The 24576-nt window shown below is 40.1% G+C and overlaps 2 protein-coding genes and 1 non-coding gene across 6 annotated transcripts; 2 read left to right on the forward strand and 1 right to left on the reverse strand.

Annotated features, from left to right (window-relative positions):
- The first annotated feature begins 3634 nt into the window (after positions 1-3634).
- On the forward strand, positions 3635-18719 carry PRPF39 (pre-mRNA processing factor 39). Of its 4 annotated transcripts, none has more exons than XM_026056093.1 (14): positions 3659-3998; positions 5219-5344; positions 5523-5857; positions 5985-6103; positions 6842-7009; positions 7723-7888; positions 8556-8663; positions 10872-11036; positions 11356-11482; positions 11576-11844; positions 12441-12625; positions 14146-14220; positions 15743-15863; positions 17900-18140. In XM_026056093.1, exons 3-14 carry the CDS (start codon positions 5771-5773, stop codon positions 17948-17950), a joined length of 1641 nt encoding a protein of 546 aa, XP_025911878.1. In that variant the 5' UTR covers positions 3659-3998; positions 5219-5344; positions 5523-5770; the 3' UTR covers positions 17951-18140. The 4 variants fall into 4 exon arrangements, with proteins under 4 accessions (XP_025911877.1, XP_025911878.1, XP_025911880.1 ...); XM_026056094.1 differs by lacking the exon at positions 3659-3998 and having other exon boundaries at positions 5254-5344; positions 5523-5591; positions 5695-5857; XM_026056092.1 differs by lacking the exon at positions 5523-5857 and having other exon boundaries at positions 3635-3998; positions 17900-18719.
- LOC112961269 lies at positions 11915-12000 on the forward strand. Its single transcript, XR_003251981.1, has one exon. It is a non-coding gene; the product is annotated as a small nucleolar RNA SNORD127 (small nucleolar RNA).
- A 565-nt stretch (positions 18720-19284) lies between the features above and the next one.
- Positions 19285-24156, reverse strand: FKBP3 (FK506 binding protein 3). The gene is made up of 7 exons (XM_026056096.1): positions 24021-24156; positions 23838-23939; positions 23654-23761; positions 23332-23467; positions 22170-22237; positions 20471-20568; positions 19285-19524 (listed from the first exon to the last, which is right to left on the reverse strand). The coding sequence occupies exons 1-7, from the start codon at positions 24126-24128 to the stop codon at positions 19470-19472; spliced, it is 675 nt and encodes a 224-aa protein (XP_025911881.1). The 5' UTR covers positions 24129-24156; the 3' UTR covers positions 19285-19469.
- Between the last annotated feature and the right edge of the window lie 420 nt (positions 24157-24576).

Here is a 24576-nt window from a genome sequence, read left to right on the forward strand (position 1 = left end):
GGGGCCCGGCTGTGAGGCGACCGGTGTGGGGGGCGGGGGGGGCGGCCGTGAGGCGGCCGGCGGGCCTAGGTGTTTCTGATGAACGCATTTATACTTAAAAACACCAATATCACGTGCGTAATAGATACTTAACTGAAGCAGGCTACATAATATCTGGTGCTCTGAGTTACCTAAGGYAGCTGAACGCAGTTATCCAATATGCGCATTGAGTTATTTAACTTTAGTGGCATAAAAACGCCTAGAATTAAGTTACTGCCTTACGAGGCTGTCCGTGACGTATGTGCTTCAACTTCTTGTCTGTTATCTAAGTAATAACGTAGAGAGGCTTGTGTTTGTTTACCAGGTGGGGTGAATTCTGCTTGTGGTTTTTAAGGTTGGACATAACCTTCAGTTGTTGTAAGAATCTGGAATATGGCTGGTTCAATTTGAGACACTTTAGGTTATATTTAATTAGAAGCTGTCAAACAGATTTTAGGACCTGTTTGAAGTGTATGAAGTATGTGAATAGAAATGATCAAATACTATCTCGTTCTCCTTTGTTATTGTTTTTTGATTCTGAGAATGTAATGGTTGGTAGTTTTGTTTTTTTTTAAGATGGATTGCATCTCCTGACTCATCCAGAAAAGGAGAACATCTGGCGTATCTCAGAATAATTTTAGGTCGTTAATTACTGCATATTTAAGTACAATTGTTTTAGCTTTCTCTAAGGTTTAAAGCTGTAAATATCAGGGCTGCTGTTTTGCATAACCCACTCCTCTTCTGCCCTGATTTCATAAGGGTTATGTAGCTAAGCTCTGAATGATAGTAACCATTTTTAGTGGTGCAGATCTGTTCTGTGCGCTGTACTGGCAAAGGTGGAGTAATGCTATTTTGATATTTAATTTTCTAACTTGTAAAAGGTATTTGTTAATGAAATCATTGCTGAAGACACATCTCCAAAATTCACTAAAGAACCTGGCTTTTGACACTGTTATTTTTGATTATTTTAATTTTTTTTAGAATAACCTAAGATGTGAGGAAGAACTGGTCATTAATGAGATAAACTGCACATCTTACAAGAACAAGCATTCTCTTTTTCTGTAGGACAAAAGTAGTAAAGTACACTGTGCAGTCAGATCATGTTTGTATGACTTAAATAGCATCAGCTGTTCATAAACAGATGACCAATTACTTTACATACTTATGAAGCGTTTGCCTTTTAAAAAGGAAAGAAATTGTGTTAGTGAAATTGGCAGGTGATGTAAAAAATGGAGAATCAAAATAATTACTTTAAAGAGACGATTATTAAAGCACTTGCAAAATAGAACTTGTATAGCATGTGTTGGTCGTGCAGACTTTTCTACACTGCTGTCAAGTTATTTGACTTGATGAACTGTTACAAAAATACAAGCTGTTGTCTCATGTTTTGAAGCTTCTGAAGCTAGGGTATAGGAGTTGGCCTTTTTCATAAGGTGAAAAACATTTCCCTTCTGTCTAGATTTTTTTTCCCCCCACCTTTTTATTGTTGAATTTTCTACGTATTTGTTGAATTAAAAGCAAAAACTTCTGTTTGTCCTCTTTTCAGGCTTCTGGTCGGAATGAATTCCAGAGATAAAAATTGGGGGGGATTTGGGGAGGGGACAGGATGTTGCTGTTTTGTCTTGCTTTGTTGAAATAAAAAGCTTACTTGCCATCTTCTCTGAGGAGAACCTAAGAGTAATAGGAGAGGCAAGTGCTGCTGTGCATTTGAGGATAATAGTCTTATATAAACAACTGAACTTGACATTTTTCTTCCAAAATACAGTCACAGTTAAGTTATTGTATTCTAGATGTATTTTATTATAAACCTGATGGTTACATGACTGTAATAAGTTATCTACTGTAATATGGTGCTACAAATATGATACAGATGCAATTCAAGCTTATAGATTGTTGTATGAAACTGTGGGGCCATAAGAAGTAGGCAAGACATTCTGTATAATTTGACATACCTAATCTGCAAGCCCACCGGTGCTGGTGACACCTAGTCCCAGATATTTTTTACATGAGCCTTTGCTGCATCCTGCATGTAGGTGTGAAGTCTGCCTTTGTATGCTAGTCTGACACTACAGTGAATCTGCAGCCTCTTTAAAAGAATGGTTATTGAATACGAGTGTGAAGAGGAAGAATTACCCAAGTTGGAGAGTGAATTTTGTTGGAGAGTGAATTTTGAATGTTATTTGGTATTTCCATCAAGAGTCATAGCTGTATTATGCTTGTAAGATGGTGGTAGGGAGAGAGAAAACCTCTGCCGCTCTCATAGTTTGTATACGGTAATACCTAAAAACACTAGTCATGGAGAAAGAACCCTGTTGTTTGTGACAAAATAGATAATTCCTGCCTTCTAGGGTATAGCTGTGTTCATGAGACTAAATGACCTGCAAGAACTGTTGGAAAGAGGTAGTTTTGTGAATTTTTATATGCATAGCCTTCCAAGTGTGAAGAGGAACTGATAGAAATTATATTACCTAGAATCAATTAATCACGAGGCTCTAGCTTGGAGTTAGAGGAAAGTTCAGTTTAGTATCCTTACGCGTAGGCCTCAGGCGTTGAAGGCCAAGATGAGCTGGGGCTGAGCACTGTTTGGCAATGCAGCGTACAACCACGTTGTGCCAGACCAGAATTTATGGAGGCCGGTGGGGCTGGGCAGCTGCATTTGGCAGGAAGATCAGAATGAAGAGTGGGAGGAAGATAGAGTCTGTCCTGAGGGGCAGGAGGAAACATCTGTCATGTCATTTTGTACGGAAGCAGGTGACTACACGTAAGGAGCTAGCCTGAACTTTTTCGTGGCCCTCWGATGCTGGCTAGTTTGTGTAGACATAGTTAATATGGACTGCTGATAGTAATTCTTTTCTTTGTAAAGTTATTGTTTAAGCTAGTTCAGCTAGGTAGTGAGGGTGTATTTTAACATATGGGTTCACTTTTATACCTTGATAGCTACTGATGGTAATTATTTGGAAGATTCACAATGATGTGTATGTGTGTTAAAATTTATGATTGCTATGAATGCTTTTATAATTGTGAATGAGGCTCATGATTGAAGCAGATCTAATTGCTCAAAGTTTGTGGTGAAATGAATGGATGCATGAGGCGCTAGGGAGATTCTTGAACGGTTGAAAGTTGGGAACCAACTTATGCTCAAGGGTTAACCTTGTTTGTTTAATCTAATCTTGGAATAATCCATTTTGACTTGTGTATGTAGTGAAATGTTTGGTTGTTTAGGTAAAAGCCCTATTCTGAAAGTTTTAGGCTTTTCTGAACTTTTCACACTCTTAACTTAATACAAAGGTTAATATGAATTCACTGCTGTTAATGTAACAAGACTGAATGCACCTGACAGTCTAAAGCTGTTTACTTATAGATTGGCACATCTGCTCTTTGCAGCCATCAGAGACAATGGGCAGCTTTTTGTTTTAAGTGATGTTTAACTATTAGGAATAGGTGCTTCTCCCCCTCCCTCCCAGTTAAACAGGAGTAATTATAGCACTTTAAGGCCTTTTTCTCTCAGTACTGTAGTTGAATTAACGTCTATGCAGGCTGATAATTTTAAAACTCACAGCCAAATTCTTCTTGACTACTTGAATATTGAATCTTTTTTTTTTTTTTTTCCCCACAGGATATAGTACTACAAAACAGCGTTAACCTCAGCTATGCAGAACTCGGATAATACAGAGGAGGAGAAGACGACTGTGAGCAATGACAACACAGACAATGGCGCTGAGACGGCAGCAGAAGAGCAGCATATGGACTTCAGTACAGAAATTATGAGTGTAACAGAGATGGAACAATCGCCTGATAGTTCCCCTGACTTGAATGAAGAGAACACACAAGAGAGTGAAATTCCGAATATTGAAGGTTTGCAGACAACAGATATTGAGGCTTGCTTCCCTCCAGATTATGATAAGTTCTGGAAAGTAGTAGAGGAGAATCCCCAGGATTTCACAGGATGGGTATATCTACTACAGTATGTAGAGCAAGAGGTTAGTATGTACCTCCTTTTTACCCTCAGCCTTCCAGAAATAAACAGTCAAAACCAAACTAAGTCATGGATATTCCAGTAGCAAATCTCCAACTTTACATCAGGCTTTCATAGATACTGTTTTCAGACAGCAGCACTTACCAATTGTGTCAACAGCAGAGACCACAAAATAAAAACAATGTTTAAGACAAAGTCAAAACAATAATTGTTTTGAAAACATTAATACTGTTAAGCTTTTGTGTCTCACAAAAAAATTGTTCCAGTTTGTAAAAACAAACCTGTCCAGTTGGGCTTTTGTGCTTAGATTATAATCCCTCTAGGAAAAATACAGTTAATACTTGCCCACTGTTAGAGACAGTGTTTTGCACTTAAACTTTTTGGTAGTAAATAATCAGCTATAACTCAAATGCCGGATTCTCACTGGCTTTTAAAAAGGTAATTGTTTTTACAAGTTAAGAATGTTTGTGTTTTTCCAAGACATGCATAGAASTACATAGATACTGACATTTACCACTGTTGCTGAAACTCTGAACTGACCATTGGATTCACTTGAATGGTTTTAAATAAAGCTTCAAGGCTGGTGTATGATGCCTGCAAGTCGGAGGCTGGGAGTTCAGCGAGCTAGTTCAGATTCTCAAGATTCTTTCTTATTTGTGCGTGGGCATGTTCAAAATTACTCAAAACTTGTTGAATATGTTTGATGTTGTCTTATCGTTTTCTATTTTTAATGAGAGTAAGCGTGGTCTACACGACTTGCCATGTGTTAGTTTCATTTGGTCCTTCTTAATTACATGCATAAAAGCAAACAAAAACCAATGGCTTTTCACATGAGATGTAACTAAGCTGTGTGGATCTCCTTGCGGCAGAATATGTCAGTTCAGAAGTTTACATGGGTTCTCAACAAGCAACAGGACAAATTCATGGGGAAAAAAAAAAGTGGAAGGCTATAATGTAAAATACTTATCCTGTCTGAGGAAGTCCCTGAGCTGCAAATTTTCTGGCTAGGAAAGTTTTCTGAGGAAGCTTCGCTGTATTTTTGTCCTGCTCCTATACTTCCCATAGTCATCTGTTATTGGTTGCTCTTTGAGACAGTTTACTGGATAAGATGGACCTTTGGTCTGATTGCAGCATTGTTCTTTGAGAAGAAAGCTAGCTCTTCGTTTTGTTCTTTAACCTGCACATTGAAATGCTTCATTACCTTTTATTGTATACTTCCTACAGAACCATTTACCGGCTGCCAGGAAAGCATTTGACAAGTTTTTCACACATTATCCATATTGCTATGGATACTGGAAAAAGTATGCAGACCTTGAAAAGCGACATGACAACGTTAAACAATCTGATGAGGTATGTAGGTAGCTGGATGTAGCTATTGCCATTGGTCCTGTTAGCCAAATAATGACTAACCTACTGCAAGTCATTTGGCTGCCAGACCCTACCATATATGGTCAGATTTATAGGGATTTTGTTTGCACTTGTCACTTCTGTGGCATTTGTAGCTAATGTTTTTTCTCTTTGTTGGCAGGTGCGTTAAACCTCTACAGTTTGTCAAGCTTTGCAGTGCAAGCCTCTGTATTACACTGCAGCTTAACAAGTAGGGCAGGGCTTTTCTGTCACTTACATTTATTACTCATTTTCAAAACAATATAGTTGGTTTGCTGGTCACAATTGCTACATCTTATTGCATTTTTGGTCAGACGCTGTCAATGATGCTCTAATGGGTCTGTGCCCTATGGTCTGTACCCCAAAGCCTGCCCACACAACCTGGTCAGAATGCAGGGACCGCTGCGCTTTGAAGATCAAGACTCTGCACGTGGAGATCAGAACATTGCCATGTTCTATCCAACCTCCACCCAAATGGTAATGGTAGATTATTTAAACAAAATTCCAGTAATTAGTATTTCTAAGGTTCACCGGATAACACAGTGTTGCCTCTCTATTAGGACACCATTAAGTATTTGAAGTACAGTTCATGTTCTCTTCATAGGTTTATCGCAGAGGGCTTCAGGCAATTCCTCTTAGTGTTGATCTTTGGATACATTATATAAACTTCTTAAAAGAGACCTTGGACCCTGCTGATCCTGAAACTAACAGTACTGTGAGAGGGTAAGTTGAAAGCGGACTAAGTGATACAGGAAACATAAAATTACGTAACAACGTAATCAGATGAACAGGTATGAGCTAAAGGGCAATCTGAGAGCAGCCTGCACTTACTCTAAGGGCTTTAAAAAAAGCGGATGGAGCCAAGTTCTACTAAGCAGGGGTAGACAGTCTAATGTAGTATAAGGGTCGCAAATTGTGAACTGAGAGGTTAAGACTAAAGGTGAGGAACTACTCAGTTAAGCACTAGGATGGTAGTGCAGCACTGGAACAGGTTACCCAGAGAAGTCTGGGAATTTCCTTTCTTGAAGATTTTTAAGGTATGGCCGGAGCATATCTGACCTCACCTGTGGCTGGTGATGGTCCTGGTTTGAATAAGAGGTGGAACTGAAGTTTGACCTGAAACTCTAGTTGAACTAAATCAAAGCAGCTTCTAGCTGCATGATTGATGCATAGTTTTTGTCTGGTAAGCAGCTAAAGCAGTTGTTTGAGAAGCTTCTTTACAAGAATTTTTGAGCCCTAAAGGTTGTGTATTTTTGTAATGTCTTACATTCCTGCATGTGGCTTTTTGCGTTATCTTTACTCACTTTGTTTTAATAGTGCTGGGCAGGAGGGAACAGTGCAAACCTTATTTTTCTAGAGATCTTGCTTTGGATATTTAGAAAATACTTTGAGGAATTTAAATAATGAATTCAAGTGTGCTGCCGCATCGAGAAACAACTGTGAAATTATTTCACTTTTCAGAGCCTATGAACATGCAGTCTTAGCAGCTGGGACAGATTTCCGTTCTGACAGACTGTGGGAAATGTATATAAACTGGGAAAATGAACAGGGGAACCTAAGGGAAGTTACATCCATATATGATCGTATCCTTGGAATTCCAACACAGCTCTACAGTCATCACTTCCAGAGGTAAAGAGGAAACAAAGATTTAATTAATTTTAKGAATTTCTTGAGCACACTTTAACCTATTTATTTAAAACATAGAAATGATCACTCAGAACAATAACTTGAAATATCTGCTCAAGCCAGTAATAATGATTTTTCTCTTACAGAATTGGATTTGTCCGCAAATGTACTCTGTTATTGCAGGATTGCTTGAAAATACAAACTAGATGAGATAGTTTTACTAACTTTTTTAGGTACTGAAACACATTTTAGGAAATTAGTGAAATACTAATTGAACTTCAAAAGTGACTAACTAAAGAGAAATACTTGGTAAAGTTTTAAATATTAAAATCCTGTGTTAATATGGCCAGGATAAGAGGATCTGGAAGCACTAGTTAAATTATACAGTAGCCTTCCTGTTAATTTCTGCAGATCTGTGGTTTTGGAAATAATGAATCTTCTAAAATTAATCTTATCCTGTCAATTTAACATGGCAAATGATCTGTATGCACCACTGAAGTTCATCATTCTTTAATTTCTTTTTGAAACATGAAGCTTCTGAACATCTCAAACAGTAGAATTTCCATTTTGTGCTTATGTTGTCAGAAGTTGCATCTTCAATATCGTTCTAGATTCATACAGAACCCCATTAGGATTTATTATTGTGCTCTGGTTATGCAGACTATTTACTAAAATATAAAACATAAGTTTGTTGATTTGTTTCTAACTGTTCTTAGGTTCAAAGAACATGTACAGAACAACTTGCCCCGAGACCTTCTGTCTCCTGAGCAGTTTGTTCAACTTCGCAGAGAACTGGCATCTGTAAATGGCCATAGTGGAGAAGATGCGCCGCCTGGAGATGATCTGCCCTCTGGGACTGAGGATATAACTGACCCTGCTAAGGTACATACGTAGAGGATGTTCCTCAGCACTTCTAGCCTTGTTCTGCTGATCAAAGAAGAGTTTATTTGCAGGAAATATACTATATTTGTAGCTGAGGTGTTTCTGTAGTTCTCTTGCATATCAGCGATTACTCTTTGGCTCATATAATTACTGCATTTGTCTATAGAACATACTTTTCCAGCACTTCATAGGTATCAAAGAAATGGAGTTCAAATATGAAAGAAATGGTGTGCAAAACTTTTGGAATAAATATTAACCATTCTAGATTAACAACTGTGGTCTAAGAAAGCTCATCAGTAATTGTATGTGTAGATTCGTAGGTTCAAAGGCTTGTGAAATCTTGGAGCCATCCAAAAGAATTTCTAACTGTGAAAATATACACTTACTGAAACCAAGTTTGACTTAGATCCAGATTCATCTTGAATCTAAGTCAGCTTTAAGATAAGACCAAAACTTYGCATAAAAAACCTATTCAGTTGTGTTGCACTAAGAGCAAAGGCACCATCAGGGCAATATCCCTCACTCCTTCCAGCTGTTCTGGACAGCATCTAACATATCTGTGCTACTTACGCTTTTTTAATTTATGCGTATTGCTGTCATCATAAAGTGCATTTACAAAGCTGATGCATTATCTACCTGTGTTACATTTTTAAAAATTATCTTTTAGCTAATCACTGAAATTGAAAACATGAGGCACAGAATCATTGAGATTCATCAAGAAATGTTCAATCACAATGAACATGAAGTCAGTAAGAGGTGGACGTTTGAAGAAGGGGTAAGTTTGTGTATTTTTGTGTAACGCAGCATGCATTAGAGTCTTGAACGTAAGACTGGGAACTAGGAATTCTGAGTAACAGTTAAAGCTTTACAGTCTAAACTGTTGTGGGGCTTTGAACAAAGATCGAGTTTCACTATTCTGCCCTTTTCCTTGTGAAAAGGCAGCTTGTGAGGTGAATCCTCTCATCTGAGGATTTTAAAATCTTTAAGCAATACTTGGAGAGAGGCAAGGTGGTGCAACCATACCTTTTATTAAGCAACTTTTAAATATATATGCATAAGCAGTACCGTCTTACACAGCATTTTTATGCATCTGGGGTATTACAAAATCAATAAGGGGAGGAAGGCAATGCTGATCCAAAAGGTAAGCCTACCCTAAAAGAAGAATGCAAAAAGATTCATGTGTATGCATGTATATTGTTGCATTAGACTCTTGCATCTGAAATCAGTTAGCATTTGCATTTTCCAGCTTTCCATAAGCAACATACTCCTACATATAACATAGTAATTGATTTATCATTTGATCAAGACAAATAAAAAACTTTTTCCATGTAGAATTAAGCTCAGTTACTGTTGAAAAAGCGACTTGGGTTTTTTAATTCTCAACTGATTTTTCTGGCAAACATAATATTGCATAATATTGTTCTTGCCTTAAATTTACTTTCTTTTCAAAGAGTACCTGGTGTGGGAAAGTTGGGACAGGTCTTCAGAGATGCCTAAATGTGGTACAGGAAGTCAGAACTTCATTATGTTTCGTATTGCACTTTGTTAGAGTAGGCCTGACATCTTATAAGCCAAAGGAACTCAAAAACTTAGTACAGGGCCAGTATTAGTACCATAGRCCAGTGCGTAGTTTAACTCATGAGAGTTGCCTTTTCTTGATATGTGTAACAGCCTAAAGAACTGGTACCAGTTCTACACGTTGCAGCAGCACTCTTGCACCAGATATCTGCCCCAGAAGGAAATAAAGCATACAAAGTATGACTGTAGAGCAGGTGAGGGCTCAAATATGCTGATGTGTAGTACCAAATGGTTATGTGAGTAAAGCCATTAAGGAAACCCTTAAGCTTCAGCATCTCTAGCTTGGGATAATGCTAAAACTGTGGACATGTTGCAGAAAATGTATCAGAAACAGGGTATCTGCTATTGCTGATTGCCAGAACCAATACCTGCTCTACCAAGAGAGTATGGCCCCTCAATAGATACCGACATGTTGGATATCTAAGGAGTTTGGAATATAAAGTTAAACGTGTCTTTATAATGGATGGAAAGTAAGTAGATATACAGCAGATGCCAGATGTAAGTAATGGTGGCCACTTAGACCTGCTTTACTACTGCTTTAGCAGCAACAGTATACCTGTGACTTTATCAAAATGGAGGAAAAAAAAAATTGGGTTCCATAACAGAATTCACTGAGGAGCATGAAGGGGATGATGGGCTTTAAATTTCAAGCGGCCATGAAGCATTGCCTGTTACTCCTTAATTATTATTGTAAGTTCTTTTGATGCTTATATTGACGTTTTTGAGATGGAATTGTGGTACAAGAAAGAAATAATCAGGTAAATTAAAGATGGAGAGAGAAAAAGCCAAAGAGCTCTGGAGGGATGCTTTACTGCATCTCGTTCAGAGCAATTTTTACAATTTTCTCTTCTGAACTCTGTCCCGTCCAACTCCTCTTGTCGTCAGCAGTAAAAATGTGATCTTGCCAGCTATTGAATAATCAACTTAATGTAAACATTTACTATGAAGTTCAATTAAATGCTCTGTCTTTCCTTCCCATGATTCTCAACACAATTTTAAACTTAATTTGGAGGATGTGTGTTAGTACAACAGTAAGTACTTTAGTTGGTTGTATATATGTATGTGGACAATATTGGTTGTTGTTTACAATTTCTTTGTTGTCATGTTGCAACTGCAGATTTGCAAGGGAAAAACTGTTTGCATTGAGTTCTTTCTCAAATTCTGTAAACGCTTTTACTCAAAAGTTTTCTACAGAAACTGGCTTAAAATGTAATTGGCAGTAACATTTCTTGAGCAATAGTTGGATAACCCCATTTGGCTCGTTTGAATAGAAAAGGAAGTATTATTCTGAAGTCCAGTCTAAAAAAATGGTGTTACTTGAGCGGTGTGTGGTTAATTTTAGTTTTTTAATCCAACTTGATGTTACACTTATTAGTCATGCATTGCCATACTATGACTCTTGCAGATAAAGAGGCCTTACTTCCACGTAAAACCTCTGGAGAAAGCTCAGCTGAAAAACTGGAAAGAATACTTAGAATTTGAGATAGAAAATGGAACTCATGAACGAGTTGTGGTCCTCTTTGAAAGATGTGTTATTTCATGTGCCCTCTATGAGGACTTCTGGATTAAGGTAAGGGAAGTAGTTTACCAATGGTCTCTTACTGATTGCATACATTGATCTAGTGACTAACCTTTTGTACTCTTGTTGAATGTTGTTCATATATAACTATATCTGTTGCATTAGGAGATGGTCTGCTTGCAACCAGATTTGACTGCTGCATATGCCAACTTCGTTGCCTCTCTACGTCCTTCCTTACAGAAACTAGTCTAGTGGTTCAATAAAGGTGCTGAATGGGTTTAAACAAAAGAATTTTATCGTTCTGTCATGTATTTAAAGACCAAAGATAAGCTGTAAAATTATACAATCTCTGCTCTGTTTTCAACTATAGTATGCCAAATACATGGAGAATCATAGTATTGAAGGAGTGAGGCATGTCTACAGCAGGGCTTGCACAATACATCTTCCTAAGAAACCAATGGTTCACATGCTGTGGGCTGCCTTTGAGGAACAGCAGGGTAAGAGCAAAGYTGTGTTTTCCTGGGAGGGATTCTGCTTTAAATTAGCTGTTGGATGTGTCGTATTTTAAAGGTTCTTCACTGGTATTTTAGGCAACATCAACGAGGCAAGAAGAATCTTGAAAACATTTGAAGAGTGTATTCTAGGACTGGCAATGGTTCGCTTGCGAAGAGTAAGCTTAGAACGCAGACACGGAAACATGGAAGAAGCTGAACACCTCCTTCAGGATGCTATTAGGAGTGCCAGATCAATTAGTGAATCGTCGTTTTATGCCATCAAATTAGCTCGACATCTCTTCAAAGTACAGAAGAATCTCCCAAAGGCAAGAGAAGTGCTGTCAGAAGCCATAGAAAATGACCCCGTATGTGTTTCCTTATTGCTGTATAAAAACAGACTCGTGGTATTTTTTTCTGAACCATGTTTTTTAAATATGGCAACAATGATGACAGATGTCCTAACTGTATGTGATGTTTCATTACTACATGGAGACACTAGTCCCTCTAAACTGATGTTGCCATATTTGCAGCTTGCAAATCTGCAAGTTTACAACTTTTAAATCTTTTCTCATCAGAGGCACAGTGTGCCTCATACTCTTCATTTTTTCCCTTCTAGAAACTCAAATAATATTAGGAGTGTTTACATTTCAAGGCAAACAAAATGAATAGTGTAGGCAGCGTTCTTGAATCATTTTGTATAACCACAGAAGTATTTGCCCCTCCAACCCTTATTGTTAATTGTAATACCTGTTTCTGTAATGTTAGATTGCTTTTTATTTATTTATGAAACAAACCAGGTCAAAGATGACCAATATAAAAAGATGATCTTTGTATTGCCAGTTCTGTAACATATTTATGATGAAAAAGTTCTGGTGTATAGTTTTATTTAGTGTTAAATACATAACATGACAGATGTACAACTTGTGATGCAGTCTTTTTCCCCCCCCTCCCCCCCGCCCAGGAAAATACGAAACTTTATCTCAACTTACTTGAAATGGAGTACAGTGGAGATCTCAAGCAAAATGAAGACAACATCTTGAGCTGTTTTGATAAAGCTGTCCATGGCGCCCTGTCTATAAAAATGAGGATTACGTTTTCTCAGCGAAAAGTAGAATTCCTTGAAGATTTCGGGTCTGATGTAAACCAGTAAGCTTTAATATGTGCAGTGGCCATATTAGGGTCACCAAAAGATGTGCTTATAAAAGTGGTGGGGAAGAGGTTGGGCATCCATTCAATTTTCTTTTGTGCTGTAAATTCTCTCTTGACAGATAGATGCCAGAACCACATCCCTGTTTTTAAAAAAGGAAGATTTTTTCAGAAAATTAATCCCCTTTTCTCTGAAATACCTAACACTTCATAGAGCAAAATTGTTACCCTTAACCTCTTCTTACAATTTTCACTTGCTAAGTTTTATAAAGGAGGGTGCTCCTCAAAGAGGAAGTGTTTTGTGATGCAGATAAAATTTTATTCTTCAATAACCTCAGAGCTGCTGCTTGAGTTCCCCAAATCACATTGACTTTGTTAATGTTTCTAAACATTAAAAAAAAAAAAAGTACTTTTTATGAAGGAGGATCAGATACTAGAAGTGCAACATTTTAATTAAATACCAGACATGCTTTTTTCCCTCTTAATTCCCTATAGTAAAATAAGCCCCTGTTTTTAATTTACATTTTACAGCTAATTTTCTTGGGAAGACTAGCCATGAGTTAGTGTTTCCTGCTTTGTATGTTTTTAGGAATAACTGTCCGTAATTTCTGCTTACCCTTAACATACTAACTTGCATGGCAGCCAAGCATGCAACTTTGGGATCATAAACAGACCAAACAAAATACAGTGTTAAGTTCTGTTAAGTATCTAGAGGATAGAACTAAGTATTCACTTAGAGACTCTTAAAAAAAAAAAAAAAAAAAAAAATTAACTAAAAGATTTTATAAAAAAAAAAAAAAAAAAAAAAAAAAAATGCTTATTCTACTTATTAGAATATGTATTCATTTTTCATTTGATACTTTGTAAATTGCAATATGCAGCAGAAAAAAATAATCTAGATACTTTAGTTAGAAAATGCATGTATTATTGATATATAGATATATGCAAGTATTATTGATATATGAATAATAATATGGCCATTTCATGCTGCATTGAATTTACCATGATGTTTGAGAAAAGGCTGTAGGTAGTACTTTGGAATTGTTATAATTTTGTATAATACTCATTTCTAGTATTTGAATAAATGTGTATTCTAAAGCATAGTGCTGCTATGGGCAGTATCAGCAGCTAGACTAYGTAATACAATACTACGTAATCGCTGGGAGCAGCAGCTGTATCACAAGTCATAAAATTTCTTCATAAAGTAACTTAATGAAACAACTGCATTAAGTATGCTAAAATTTTAGCAAGTTAGGGATTTCTGAGCTAGTGTTTCTGGTAAAATTCATCTTTATGCAGTGTGGAATCTCCCTTCAAATTAGTAGTGTTTTTTTGGCTTTCATATCTTCATGATGGATAGTCTGATTAAAATTTGAATTGGGTTATAATTGAGTTTGATTTTAAAATGTTTTTATATTTTTACAATTTGAAATAGACACCTTTTAAAATGGTTGCTCATGTGTTTAAAATGTTTACATGGAAATTGTGAACAAAAGTGTAATTTCTTTTGTTTCCTTCAGACTTTTGGATGCCTATGACGAACATCAAGCACTTCTACAGGAGCAGGATTCTTTAAAAAGGAAAGCAGAGAACGGGTAGGAAATCTGTTCACCTGAAAAYTTAAACTAACCCAGTGGGTTATGCAGTATTGGTAGCGGGAACGTGTATTATACTGGACTGTATCTGATACAAAGGATTTGGGAAATGCTTTAAAAATAGTTCAGAGAATGATCATCAGAGACTTTTGTAGGACCTGTGAAATGGAGAGGGGATGGGTACAATAATTAAGTAACACTTTCTTGTAGCATTTGAATTTCAACAGTTCTTAAAATTACTGTGATCTGTATTCCCTACATGTAAAAACAAGAATCGTTAAACACTTCTCACTTATAGTGATCTTGTAACTTTTTTGGCTCTGACTTAAAGCTTTGAAGCAAGTTAAGTGCCATTAGCAAATATGTAAAGAAGGAAAAGCTGTTAGAACTTGCATCAGTTACAGTTCTGTAAGCTGACTGTGTCTATTCCAGCCRTAGGAATAACTGCATTTTTAAGTCTCAAGTTTCTTTTATGGTTTATGTGTAGGAGGTTTTAAGGCATGCCAGGTTGTTAAGGGTGTTTAAAACTATGAGCCAGAAATAGTTCCTATACAGACAATTTATGATTTAGCATAGACTAGCAGAACATGGAGGAGGATAGATGTGAAATAGAAACGAGGACTTCCAAATGTGGCGTTTTAATTCATACAAAGAAACACACTGTTTTAAATTACCCCAATTCAGCAAGTAAAACTGTCTGAACCGTTCTTAGACAACGGCTGGAGTTAAGGTCTCAGAACTCAAGACGAGGAGGTGGGCAGTAAACCTCTCTCTAATATTCCTGTACAGTTATCAAAATACTGAGGCAGTATGGCTGCAGCTGATTAAAAAGCCACCATAGTCTCCTCCTACATAGACACGTTGAACAGAGTGGCAGTTCGGTCGTAACCTTCCAGAAGTCCTGTAAAACATCTGTATATGCAACTGGTTAAATCTAAACAAGAAATGCTTAGACTGACGGCTCTTTAGGAAATTGCTTCTGGAAACTTAACAGGGGCAAATTGGGTTTTTTTCAGTCATCTCACAGTGATTATTTAGGCAATTTTTTGTTCTGTCTGACGGCTGAACAGGCACGGCCTTGGACAGTCTTGAACACTTGCATCCATGCTTCTAGTTACCCCTACAAGAACAACATCACTGTTTGTTTGTTTTTATCACTTAAAAGTATACCCCAGATAGGGGTATACAACTGGCTTAAATAATTGGAGCCAGACTTATTGGAGAAAGTAACATTTTAAATTATGTATCACAGAAGCACTAAATAATACTGCTAAAAGTAACCGTCTCTGAGCAGAAGCTTGTTGTTCATGTCTAGGTTTAAGCACCGTAACAATTTATAAATGAGACCATTGTTCCGAAGCCCCATATAAGGTCTTTCTCTAAATCAAACCCTGTTTTCCTATTTGGACAGGTCACTAAATTTGAAAATATTACTTATCTTTGTGTAGTAAATGTAATGAATAAAGACAATTTTAGAATTTAATCTAAGATACTATTTACAAGCATTATGTTAACTTTGCAGATCAGAGGAGCCAGATGAAAAAAAAATGCACCTAGATGACCCAACTTTGGCATCGGCACAGATGATGGATGGAGACATGCAGGTCAACCAGGCAGCGTACAACTATAATGCCTGGTATCAGGTGGGTGTGCTTTGATTGCTTCTGCTGACGTGCGCGTGCTGAATATATGTAAATTGTTTTCTCAGTGACTTTCTGCTGTCTGTGGCCAAGTGTTAGCTGGCAAGGAAAGCTTGCGGTAAATTTTAGCTCCTATTTTTGTTGCTTCTTCCTTGTCCTTTTATGTAAATTTATAAAATCTCTCTGTAGTGTGGAGAAAGATTAAGAGATTTTGTGGCTGGCTCTTCTCTTTATGTAAAAGGAAGCGTAACAGCAATTAAGGACATTCCTGGTTAAGGGCAATAGCCCTGTTTTGTGCTGAAACTTTTTACCCAGGAAAGTCACCTTGAGATGCCAGTTTACTAAGTGTTTTCACAGTTATTTTTTCAGAGTAATAGTTCCTATCACATCAGCATGGATTCTGCTGCCCTAGTACATAACGCGTGCAAGACCGGCCTGTTAAACAGCTTGTCTGTTGTGGCTGCTCTTGCCTGCTCTTCCCCTTTGCCCTCCCTAGGGGCATAAAGGCTGAATGAGTAATGTAAGAGGTTTCCTCCTCACTTGAGTTAGCGTGCTCCGCTTGCTTCTAGGACAGTCCCTTCCAGTATTCTGACTTGAACAAGGGGCAGGTCATAAAGTCTGAGCTTAACGTCTGTCCTTTCTGCATGAGATTAATACTACGAAGGGTGGGCGCTGCTGGTGCCCCCTCAGCTGGGATGAATCTTGTCCTGTGGGCTTGGAATGCTTTTCTTGTCGGTTGAGAGCTGCAGTGCTCGACTGAAACGCTTGCCGAAGCAGTTGATGAAAGCTTTTGTTTAGATTGGAAGGAGCCAGGGACCCGATCTTATCGGGCAAACGACAGCAGTGGTCGCAGATGTGACGTAAGCAGGCAGCTCTATAAGCCTGTTTTAGAAGTGTCTGTATCACAGAGAAACGTTCATTCCAAAGCCAGGCAGTGAAAGGTGTCTCACCCAGCATGGGGAACTCCGCTCAGTATTAGGCCAGGAAAAACGCCAGAAGTTCTCAAAGCACAGAGGCATGGGAGCAATAAAATTATACTGTTTATAAAGATCTCAGTCCTGTGGTTGAACTGYGAACTCCAGCACTGGATGGCTTCCACACACTTCAAAATCTGCTTTAGAATAGCAGACACCATGGAAGCTCTGAGGGGATGGAGACAGTTGTTCATGCTGCACCTGAGAACATTATGCTGCTAAATCCCTACCTAAGTGAGACAGTTGGGGCTGCAAGTGGTGGCAGTGCCATCTCCTAAGCTAAATACGTGGAAACTGCCCCACTCGTGGTCTCTGCTAGCTGCAGACCACTAGATTTGAAGGGAGTAGTGTTATGGCACTACGAGACTCTACCTTCCTCCCCCATCTCGTAGGGTTTGCTGTAATACTGGGCATGGAGCTAGTGCCTAGAGTCTCCCATAGATGCAGTATTCATGTTTTCATTACCTTCTGGTCATTCCCTTTCTTCTTCCTCTTGTGAGATTCAGTTGAATATGGAAGTGAGAAGGAGCTGTAGATTAGGTACCAAAGGGAGAATTTGAGGAACGAGATCGAACCTCTGACCAACCCTGTATTTGAAGACTCCTCACGTGCATTTTTTTTGAAGCAACTAAAAACATTACAGGCAGCAATACCAGCCACTGCACTGACCTTTGTTAAAGTATCTGACCGTTGACTTGTGACTGAATCGGGTGCCAGTTTTGCTTCRGTAACAAAACTGATTTTCAGAGGATCGTGGTATTTCAGAGCTCCTGGTACCCTATAGGCTTTGAATTGCATAGAAACACTCTATTGTACTGCCCTTTATATCGCACTGAGGTACAGGATGCACGTAAAGCCTGGAGGAAAAGGTACTGAGACGTGACTATTCTGGATATCAGATGGAGCACGTTGCCACTGGGGTATAGCCAGGCTGGCTAGTGTGCTTAGGTCAATTAAAATCACAAAAGGGTGAACTGACAGGCGRCGTTCTGGAATGACAGCTAAGCCGATCTCCTTCCTGGAACACCAGTGTTCTGACTTACATTATAATGTATCTTTTTCTAGTACAACTACCAGAACGCGTGGAATTACGGACAGTATTATCCTCCTCCTTGATCAGAAGAGCGAGTGGAGTTCACTGTGCAGTTTCAACAGAGATGGAGTAAAAAATATATTTTTCTAAATTAGGGATGTGAAAGAACTGTTGTAATACCTGCTCTTTGGTCTTCTGCATGTGAAATGAGCTGATGTTCACAGGGTATGTGTGAAGCAAGATTCGTGTGTTGGTAACTGATAAATGGTATCTCTGTACACTGCTAGTTTACCATAAATGCATTTCTTTATTTCCCTGCACTAACTTATGGAGATATTATTTGAAGAATTTTTTGCCATTTCATAATGATTCTGTAGACTTAAAATCAGTAAATCTGTAGCCTTTTTTAAGCATTTYTGATGACCAGTGTTAGCCGCAGTGGCTGCTACAGGAAACGAGCAGGTGGAGGAAGGCTGCTGGCTGATGAGCAAGGCTGTCCTTTCACCTGCTCTCCTCTCCAACCAAAAATTCATAACCCGCTTCTATCATGAAATTTCTTCCCATGGCCCAGTGAGCAAAGCCCAGACCACTGTTTATATTGTCATGACTGAAACTCTTCAGATGAAGATGGCAGCCTTTGTAAGCTGTGATATGTATTTTCTATTTTATGTGGGGGTCAAAAATTAAAATGCAGTGCAAAATGATGTTGCATTCTTTTTTAAAAAAGCACAAACTGTGTTTGGGATGGATTTTTGTATCTAGAGTTTTTCATGTATACAGTGTGAGCAAACTTTTTTCATTTTGATCAAAGTGATCATTCTCATTTTCGTAATAAAAGCAAGGAATTCAGTAGTTCTTTGAGCTTTCTTGGATTTTCTCATGCAAGCTAAGAATAAGAATTTCAGATTCTCAGTTCAACAGCTGTTGTTCAAACTAACTTCTGTTTGTGTCTATGTTATAGAAACGGCTCCTGACAGGCATCGTGCTTGTCAGTTCTGTAAAATGCCTTTAAAGGAGAATTTTAGTAACACATGACCTGAACATGGTTTTTAATTTAAACAATGCTTAGCATATAAATATCCATTTTTTTCTTCTTCACTTTTGCCTCTTACACTCTCCTAAGGTCTTCTAGGTCTAAGTAAAATTGTTGGGTTACCACCGTGGTAAAACTTAGCAGCTACACAGAAGCTCAAGCTGAAAGAAAAATGAGTTACCAAAGACTTGAGCTAAGTACTGAAGTAAATACTTTGCAGTAAAAGATTACTCAGTACTGGAAGGGAGAGTAAAAACAATCATGGAAGTTCAAGATGGGGCTGTTTCCGCTTTAACAGTTTACTGGAAACTTAGGCAATTTTTTTCCCCACACTAGGAGAAAGAATTTTTAAGGTGAGCCTACACACAGAAACAAGTCAAATCATTTGCATGTATAAACTATGTTTCTTTAGTGGTATGTTACTGTACAGCAGTTGAGGAGAAAAAAAATTGATTTTAATACAAGGCCACAGTTGTAACTATATCCTGAAGTTACAAGAGCAAAACTGCAGTTGTTGGAAGCTTTCTTGCTCATAAATGGAGTCCCAGCAGCAAAGAAAATTCTTCATTTCACTCAATATCCACCAATTCCACTTCAAAGAAAAGTTTTGCATTTGGTGGTATCCTGTTTACATAAGTTAAGGAAGCTTATAAGAAACATAATTAAGTCAGTTTATAAATCAAAGTTAAGTGATTTACCACCTGTTCTGTTTCTCAGGTGTCAGTTTTACATTTCACTGACCCATTTTAACATCCTGTATTTAGTATGTAATCACAGCTGCTGTTTAACATGAGTGGTCATAAGAGACATTTGGTACCAGTTCTACAGATACGCCTTCTATCAAAAGACATAGTTCTCATTATTTAATTCTTAAGATGAACAGCTGAATTTTAAATTAACTGCCTAAGTGTTGTCTCCCACACTATCACTGGTCTTTCTCTGGGAAGTTAGAATGTCTTATTTGAAGACAAATATTGAAATGGAGTGATTTTTCTTTTTTGAGTCAAAAAGTATTTAAATTATCAGCACAGAAGGTAAGAGCAGGAGAGAAAATCACTTCCCTCCTCCTGAAACCAGCAGGAAGGGTGGACAGGAAATACAAAACAGGACTGCAGAAAAAAGTTCTCAATTCAATCCCCTATTGCAGTTGTACCCCAGAACCTTCTCAAAGACCAGTGCTTCTAGCCAGTTTTAACTGCTCTCTATACAATAGCAGCAGAAACCTTTTCTCCCGTTTCCCTACTAAGTACCTCCATTTGTGCTGTGGGAATAAGCATTTAGAAGCAGCTAGAATAAAAAAACTGGGAGACATCAATGGAAAGTTATCCCTGTTCTCAGCTAACATTGTCAGCGGGAATGCAGTACGCCCTAGAGGAGCTGTTCTTCAACACTAACGTGCAGTTGCATCAAGTAAGTTCATTGCATTTGTTTCTGCTCCTTAACATTCAAAGCTGCTAYGAGCAGCAAAGGAACGTGCCCCCTTTATATTCCTCTCTGCGCTGCAGCTTAGTCTGCCGAGCATTTCCAAGTTACTTAAAATAGTAACGGGGAATTGATCACGAAAGGATACTTAGCATCGGGCTGCCCTTTCTTGCCATAAGCCCATTCAGGTTCAATTTCCAGCTGAGCTTTCTCTCCTTTACTCATTGTTAAGAGAGCTTCATCCCACTAAAAAACAAAACAAGAGTCTTAATGCACTGAAGAAAGTGCATTTTTTATGCTTTCCCAACTTGTTTCTATGAATACCTGCGCAATAATGTGTAATTCTTTTGTTCACCCACTCAAGAGCATACGCGGTGAGGCAGTTTTGCATATTCTGTTTACATGTGGAAACATTCACCCCTGCCTCATGTTCCCTGCTCCCAAATTAGTCTCCACTGTACATCGTACTCTGGGTTCRTGATTTCACGTTGTAAAGATACCAGTAATCTGAAGTAAACGTTTCAATGCAAGTATCCAGTTTCAAAACATGTTTCACATGTGGACACCACACACTAACTGGTTTGCCTCTTTCTCCACCTCGGGTTTCCCTGCTAGTCTGCACTGCCAATGGATTAGCCTTATTTTAAGGCGGATGCCTAAGGGCTAGTTTTATTTCAGCATTCGTCCCTCCTCAGGACTCTCCCTGCCTCACAGCTACTGTTCAGGTTAGCGCTGCAGCAGCATTTCACCAGGAGCAGCTGCTACTCGTGGCCTGTAGCTACTCGAGGAACATCCTGGCAGCCACACAGAACAGGAGACCAGGAAGAAACCCAGGTGCCTGTTTCCTTTGCAGCACTAGGCATAAGCCCAGGGACATTCTCCCCTTTSCAACTCCGATCCAGAGTCGGTCATAAAGGCCTTTTTTCCTGCGTAGCAGCAGCATGGGAAGTTCTGTGTATGAATATATATATATATATATTTTTCAGTTGTGCAAGCATAAGATCATGTTATCTTGTGCTAACAGCCACTAATTCTACCGTTGGCTCGGCAGCAGCGAGATGCACAGTGAAGCACCTCATTTGTGCGTAAGCCGATTTCTCCCATGCACCAAGTTTCCACCAGTACCTGTGACTTCAAGATTGAAACAAGCAGATGAACGTGCAGAAAATTTGATTCTTCTACTTAGTAATTTTAGGCTATCTTAGATAATCCCCTCACACAGCTTCTACCTGCACTACTGTAACAGTCTGTGCTGGATACAGTAGAGGAATTATAGCAAGCCTCACAGAATGGGGCTTCCTTTTGTTTAGCTCTTCAGGATTYTGAAGAAAACTTCAGAGAACAGACACTATGCAACCTATTTTCAAAACGTGACAGCAGATAGAATCTGTCGTTTCAGCATAAGGTTCAGGGTTAATGGAAGAACCATATGCAGGAAGAGGCACTTGAGGTGAATATGAAAAGATGCTGAGAGAAAAAAGTGTTCTGATTGATTGACTAATAACGGATACCGTGCACGTGTACAGGGTAGAGCCCCAGGAACCCAGTAAATAGTCTTGTCCATTGTGCAGAGTGCTACACATAAAYGCATAAGAGACTGTACTTATCCTGAGGAACGTGTACTTGGAAAACCATTTTCCAAGTACTGCTTAACAAGAGAAATGACACTGAAGATGGATGAATGCACCTGTGAAAATATTACATCTTGCTGATGCAAAAGCTTTCAGCTTGCTGCCTCCCCCCCCCAAGAAACAAGAACAGCAGCTCAAAATTTGCATCCCAGTGATAAATTCTGCAGACTGAAAAAATGTTTTGGATGTTGAGGGAGTCGTTAGTGGCTTACTTACACCTCTGATAACTTTTCCTATGCCAACTTTGAAACTTAAAGGTTTGGCTGCTTTTTTCTTCTTTGAACCTGAAAGACAGTTTTATGTTCATTTGCTTTAACGTCACACCAGCACATACCTTACTGCCATCTAAAATTATTATGATCATGCTTTACRTAAAGATCTGTTTTTATAATATTTTTATTTATAGCACACTGACAGATTTCCCGATGGTTCCTATTATTTATTCTTTTACTCAAAAGAGCAGTTCACTGGGTGAAAATTTAGTGCTATGCAGTGATTGTTTTCATTAAATATTCAAGTTCTGCAATGAGCTGAAGTTGAGCTGCATCCTGCAGAAACTGATCCAGTGAACCTAAAAGACTCTTTTCTGCACTACTAAAGTTGAAGATAAATGCAGTAAATGCAAAGGTGAAGCAAAAAAAAAAGTCAACAGGGAACCAATTTTGCTTTCAATGCTGTAGAAAAACAGATTATAAAACAAGTAAGATGGATCAGAGACTATTCCAATGACAGCTTTGCTGTTCCTCTCAACCATGTTAAACATCAGTGCTGGAAAACAGGAGTTTCTATGATTTACCTCAGAATCGTACACCTAAATCCTCTGATCAAAACAGTGACAAAAACACTAGTATACTTGTCTGAAGCGGATATGGTATACCAGACTGTTTCAAAGCACTGTTGTTCCAAGGCCTCCACGTTTAAGGGTTCATTGCAGCAGTACACCAAGGACAGCCCATGCGGAGAAGCTAGCTACACTGTTAGTGCACGAGTTCTGCAGATCAGCTGAAGTACCCGGGTGGGAATCATCTTTCCTCTCAAGTAAGTCTCAAGGCCGACCAAATGCYCTTATTTCACATTATCTGTGGCCTGGGAAATACCAAACTTGAGCTCTGGCAAGATGCACCAGGTATCACTTTACACAAGCCAGTCCTAAAATAATGCCCTGCCTTCGCTCATGGAAAAACTGACTGCAGGGATGGACTGCAAGGACACTGCCAGGCAGCTCAACAAGACRACGGTAAAAGCAGTTTATCAGGACTCTGGCCGTGCAAACCTTCAAGAAGCAGTGCCCTGCCCGAGATTGCCTCATGAGTCCTGCTAACCTCCTCCACGCGTATACGAGACAGAAGCCAAACGCTCAGCGCACACATGACCTTACTTGTTTGAATATTGGTATCGAAGACTGTTCCGTCCTGTAATTTTCCTGTATACCAGCAATGAACAGTGTCTCCTTTCTTCGGAAAGTTGGTCTTATCGCCCTTCTTTAAAATTGATTTGGTATATTTTGGTGGACCCTAGGATTATTAAAAGAAACAAGAGTTACGAGCGCTCCGTTACCTGGTCTCGGACTAAGCACGTTCAAGACTGCACAGCCACATAGTTCAAGAATGAGCGAACGCGCGCGTCGGGGAGAGCGGCRCGATGCCACCGCGGGCCCCGCGCGGGTTCCCGAAGCCTCTTGCCGCCCCGCAGCCACCTACCTCCTCCACGGTCTCCTCGGGCTTGGCCGCCTTCTCCTTGGCCTCCTCCGCCTTGGCGGGCTTCGCCTTCTCCGCCGCCTTCTCCGCGCCCTCCGTGCCCTTAAAGCGCTGCGAGGGGAGAGCGGCGGCTGTCAGCGCCCGGCCTCCAGGCCCCCGCCGCCCCCCAGCCCCGGCCCGGCCGCACCTGCGTGAGGAAGAGCTGCGTGTAGGCCGCGATGAGCTGCTCCTTGTTCGCCGTCTTGGCCACGTTCTTCACCTGCCCCAGCAGCTTGTGCTCCGCCAGGAACTGCAAGACACGGCCGTTAGCGGCGGCGGCGGCCCCCGCCCCTGCCTGCCTCCCGCCCCGCCGCCCCGCGCCGCGCCGTACCGCCTGCGCCGCGTGCTCCTGCAGGAACTTGATGATGTCCTTCTTGGGCAGCGCCTCGCTCCGCAGCTCCTCCGCGCTCCAGGGCTGCGCGGGCGCCGCCGCCGCCATCTTCCCGCCCGCCGCCGCCTCCTCCTCCTCCCTCCTCCTCCGCGCGCACCGCCCACCCTTCCCGTCGTGCCCTGGGAGGCGCGTGGCGGGCCGCTGACTGCCTTTCCCGGCATGCCCGCGGGGGCCGGGACTACACCTCCCGGCATGCTCACGGGCAGCGGCCGCCCGAGGACTACACCTCCCGACATGCCCACGGGGGCCTGGACTACATCTCCCGGCATGCCCACGGGGCTCGGGACTACATCTCCCGGCATGCTCGAGGGCTACGGCCGCCCGAGGACTACACCTCCCGGCATGCCCACGGGAGCCGGGACTACATCTCCCGGCACGGCCTCGGGGGCCGGCGGGGTTTTTAAGCGGCGGCGTCGGCGCCGGCGCCGCCCAAGGGGGAGGGGGGGGATGAGGGGAGGCGGCGGCGGCGTCGCGTGCACGCGGCGGGCGGCAGCGC

The sequence above is a fragment of the Apteryx rowi genome, unplaced genomic scaffold (genome assembly GCF_003343035.1).
Source record: "Apteryx rowi isolate R43461 unplaced genomic scaffold, aptRow1 scaffold_13, whole genome shotgun sequence".
NCBI classification, from domain to species: Eukaryota; Metazoa; Chordata; class Aves; order Apterygiformes; family Apterygidae; genus Apteryx; species Apteryx rowi.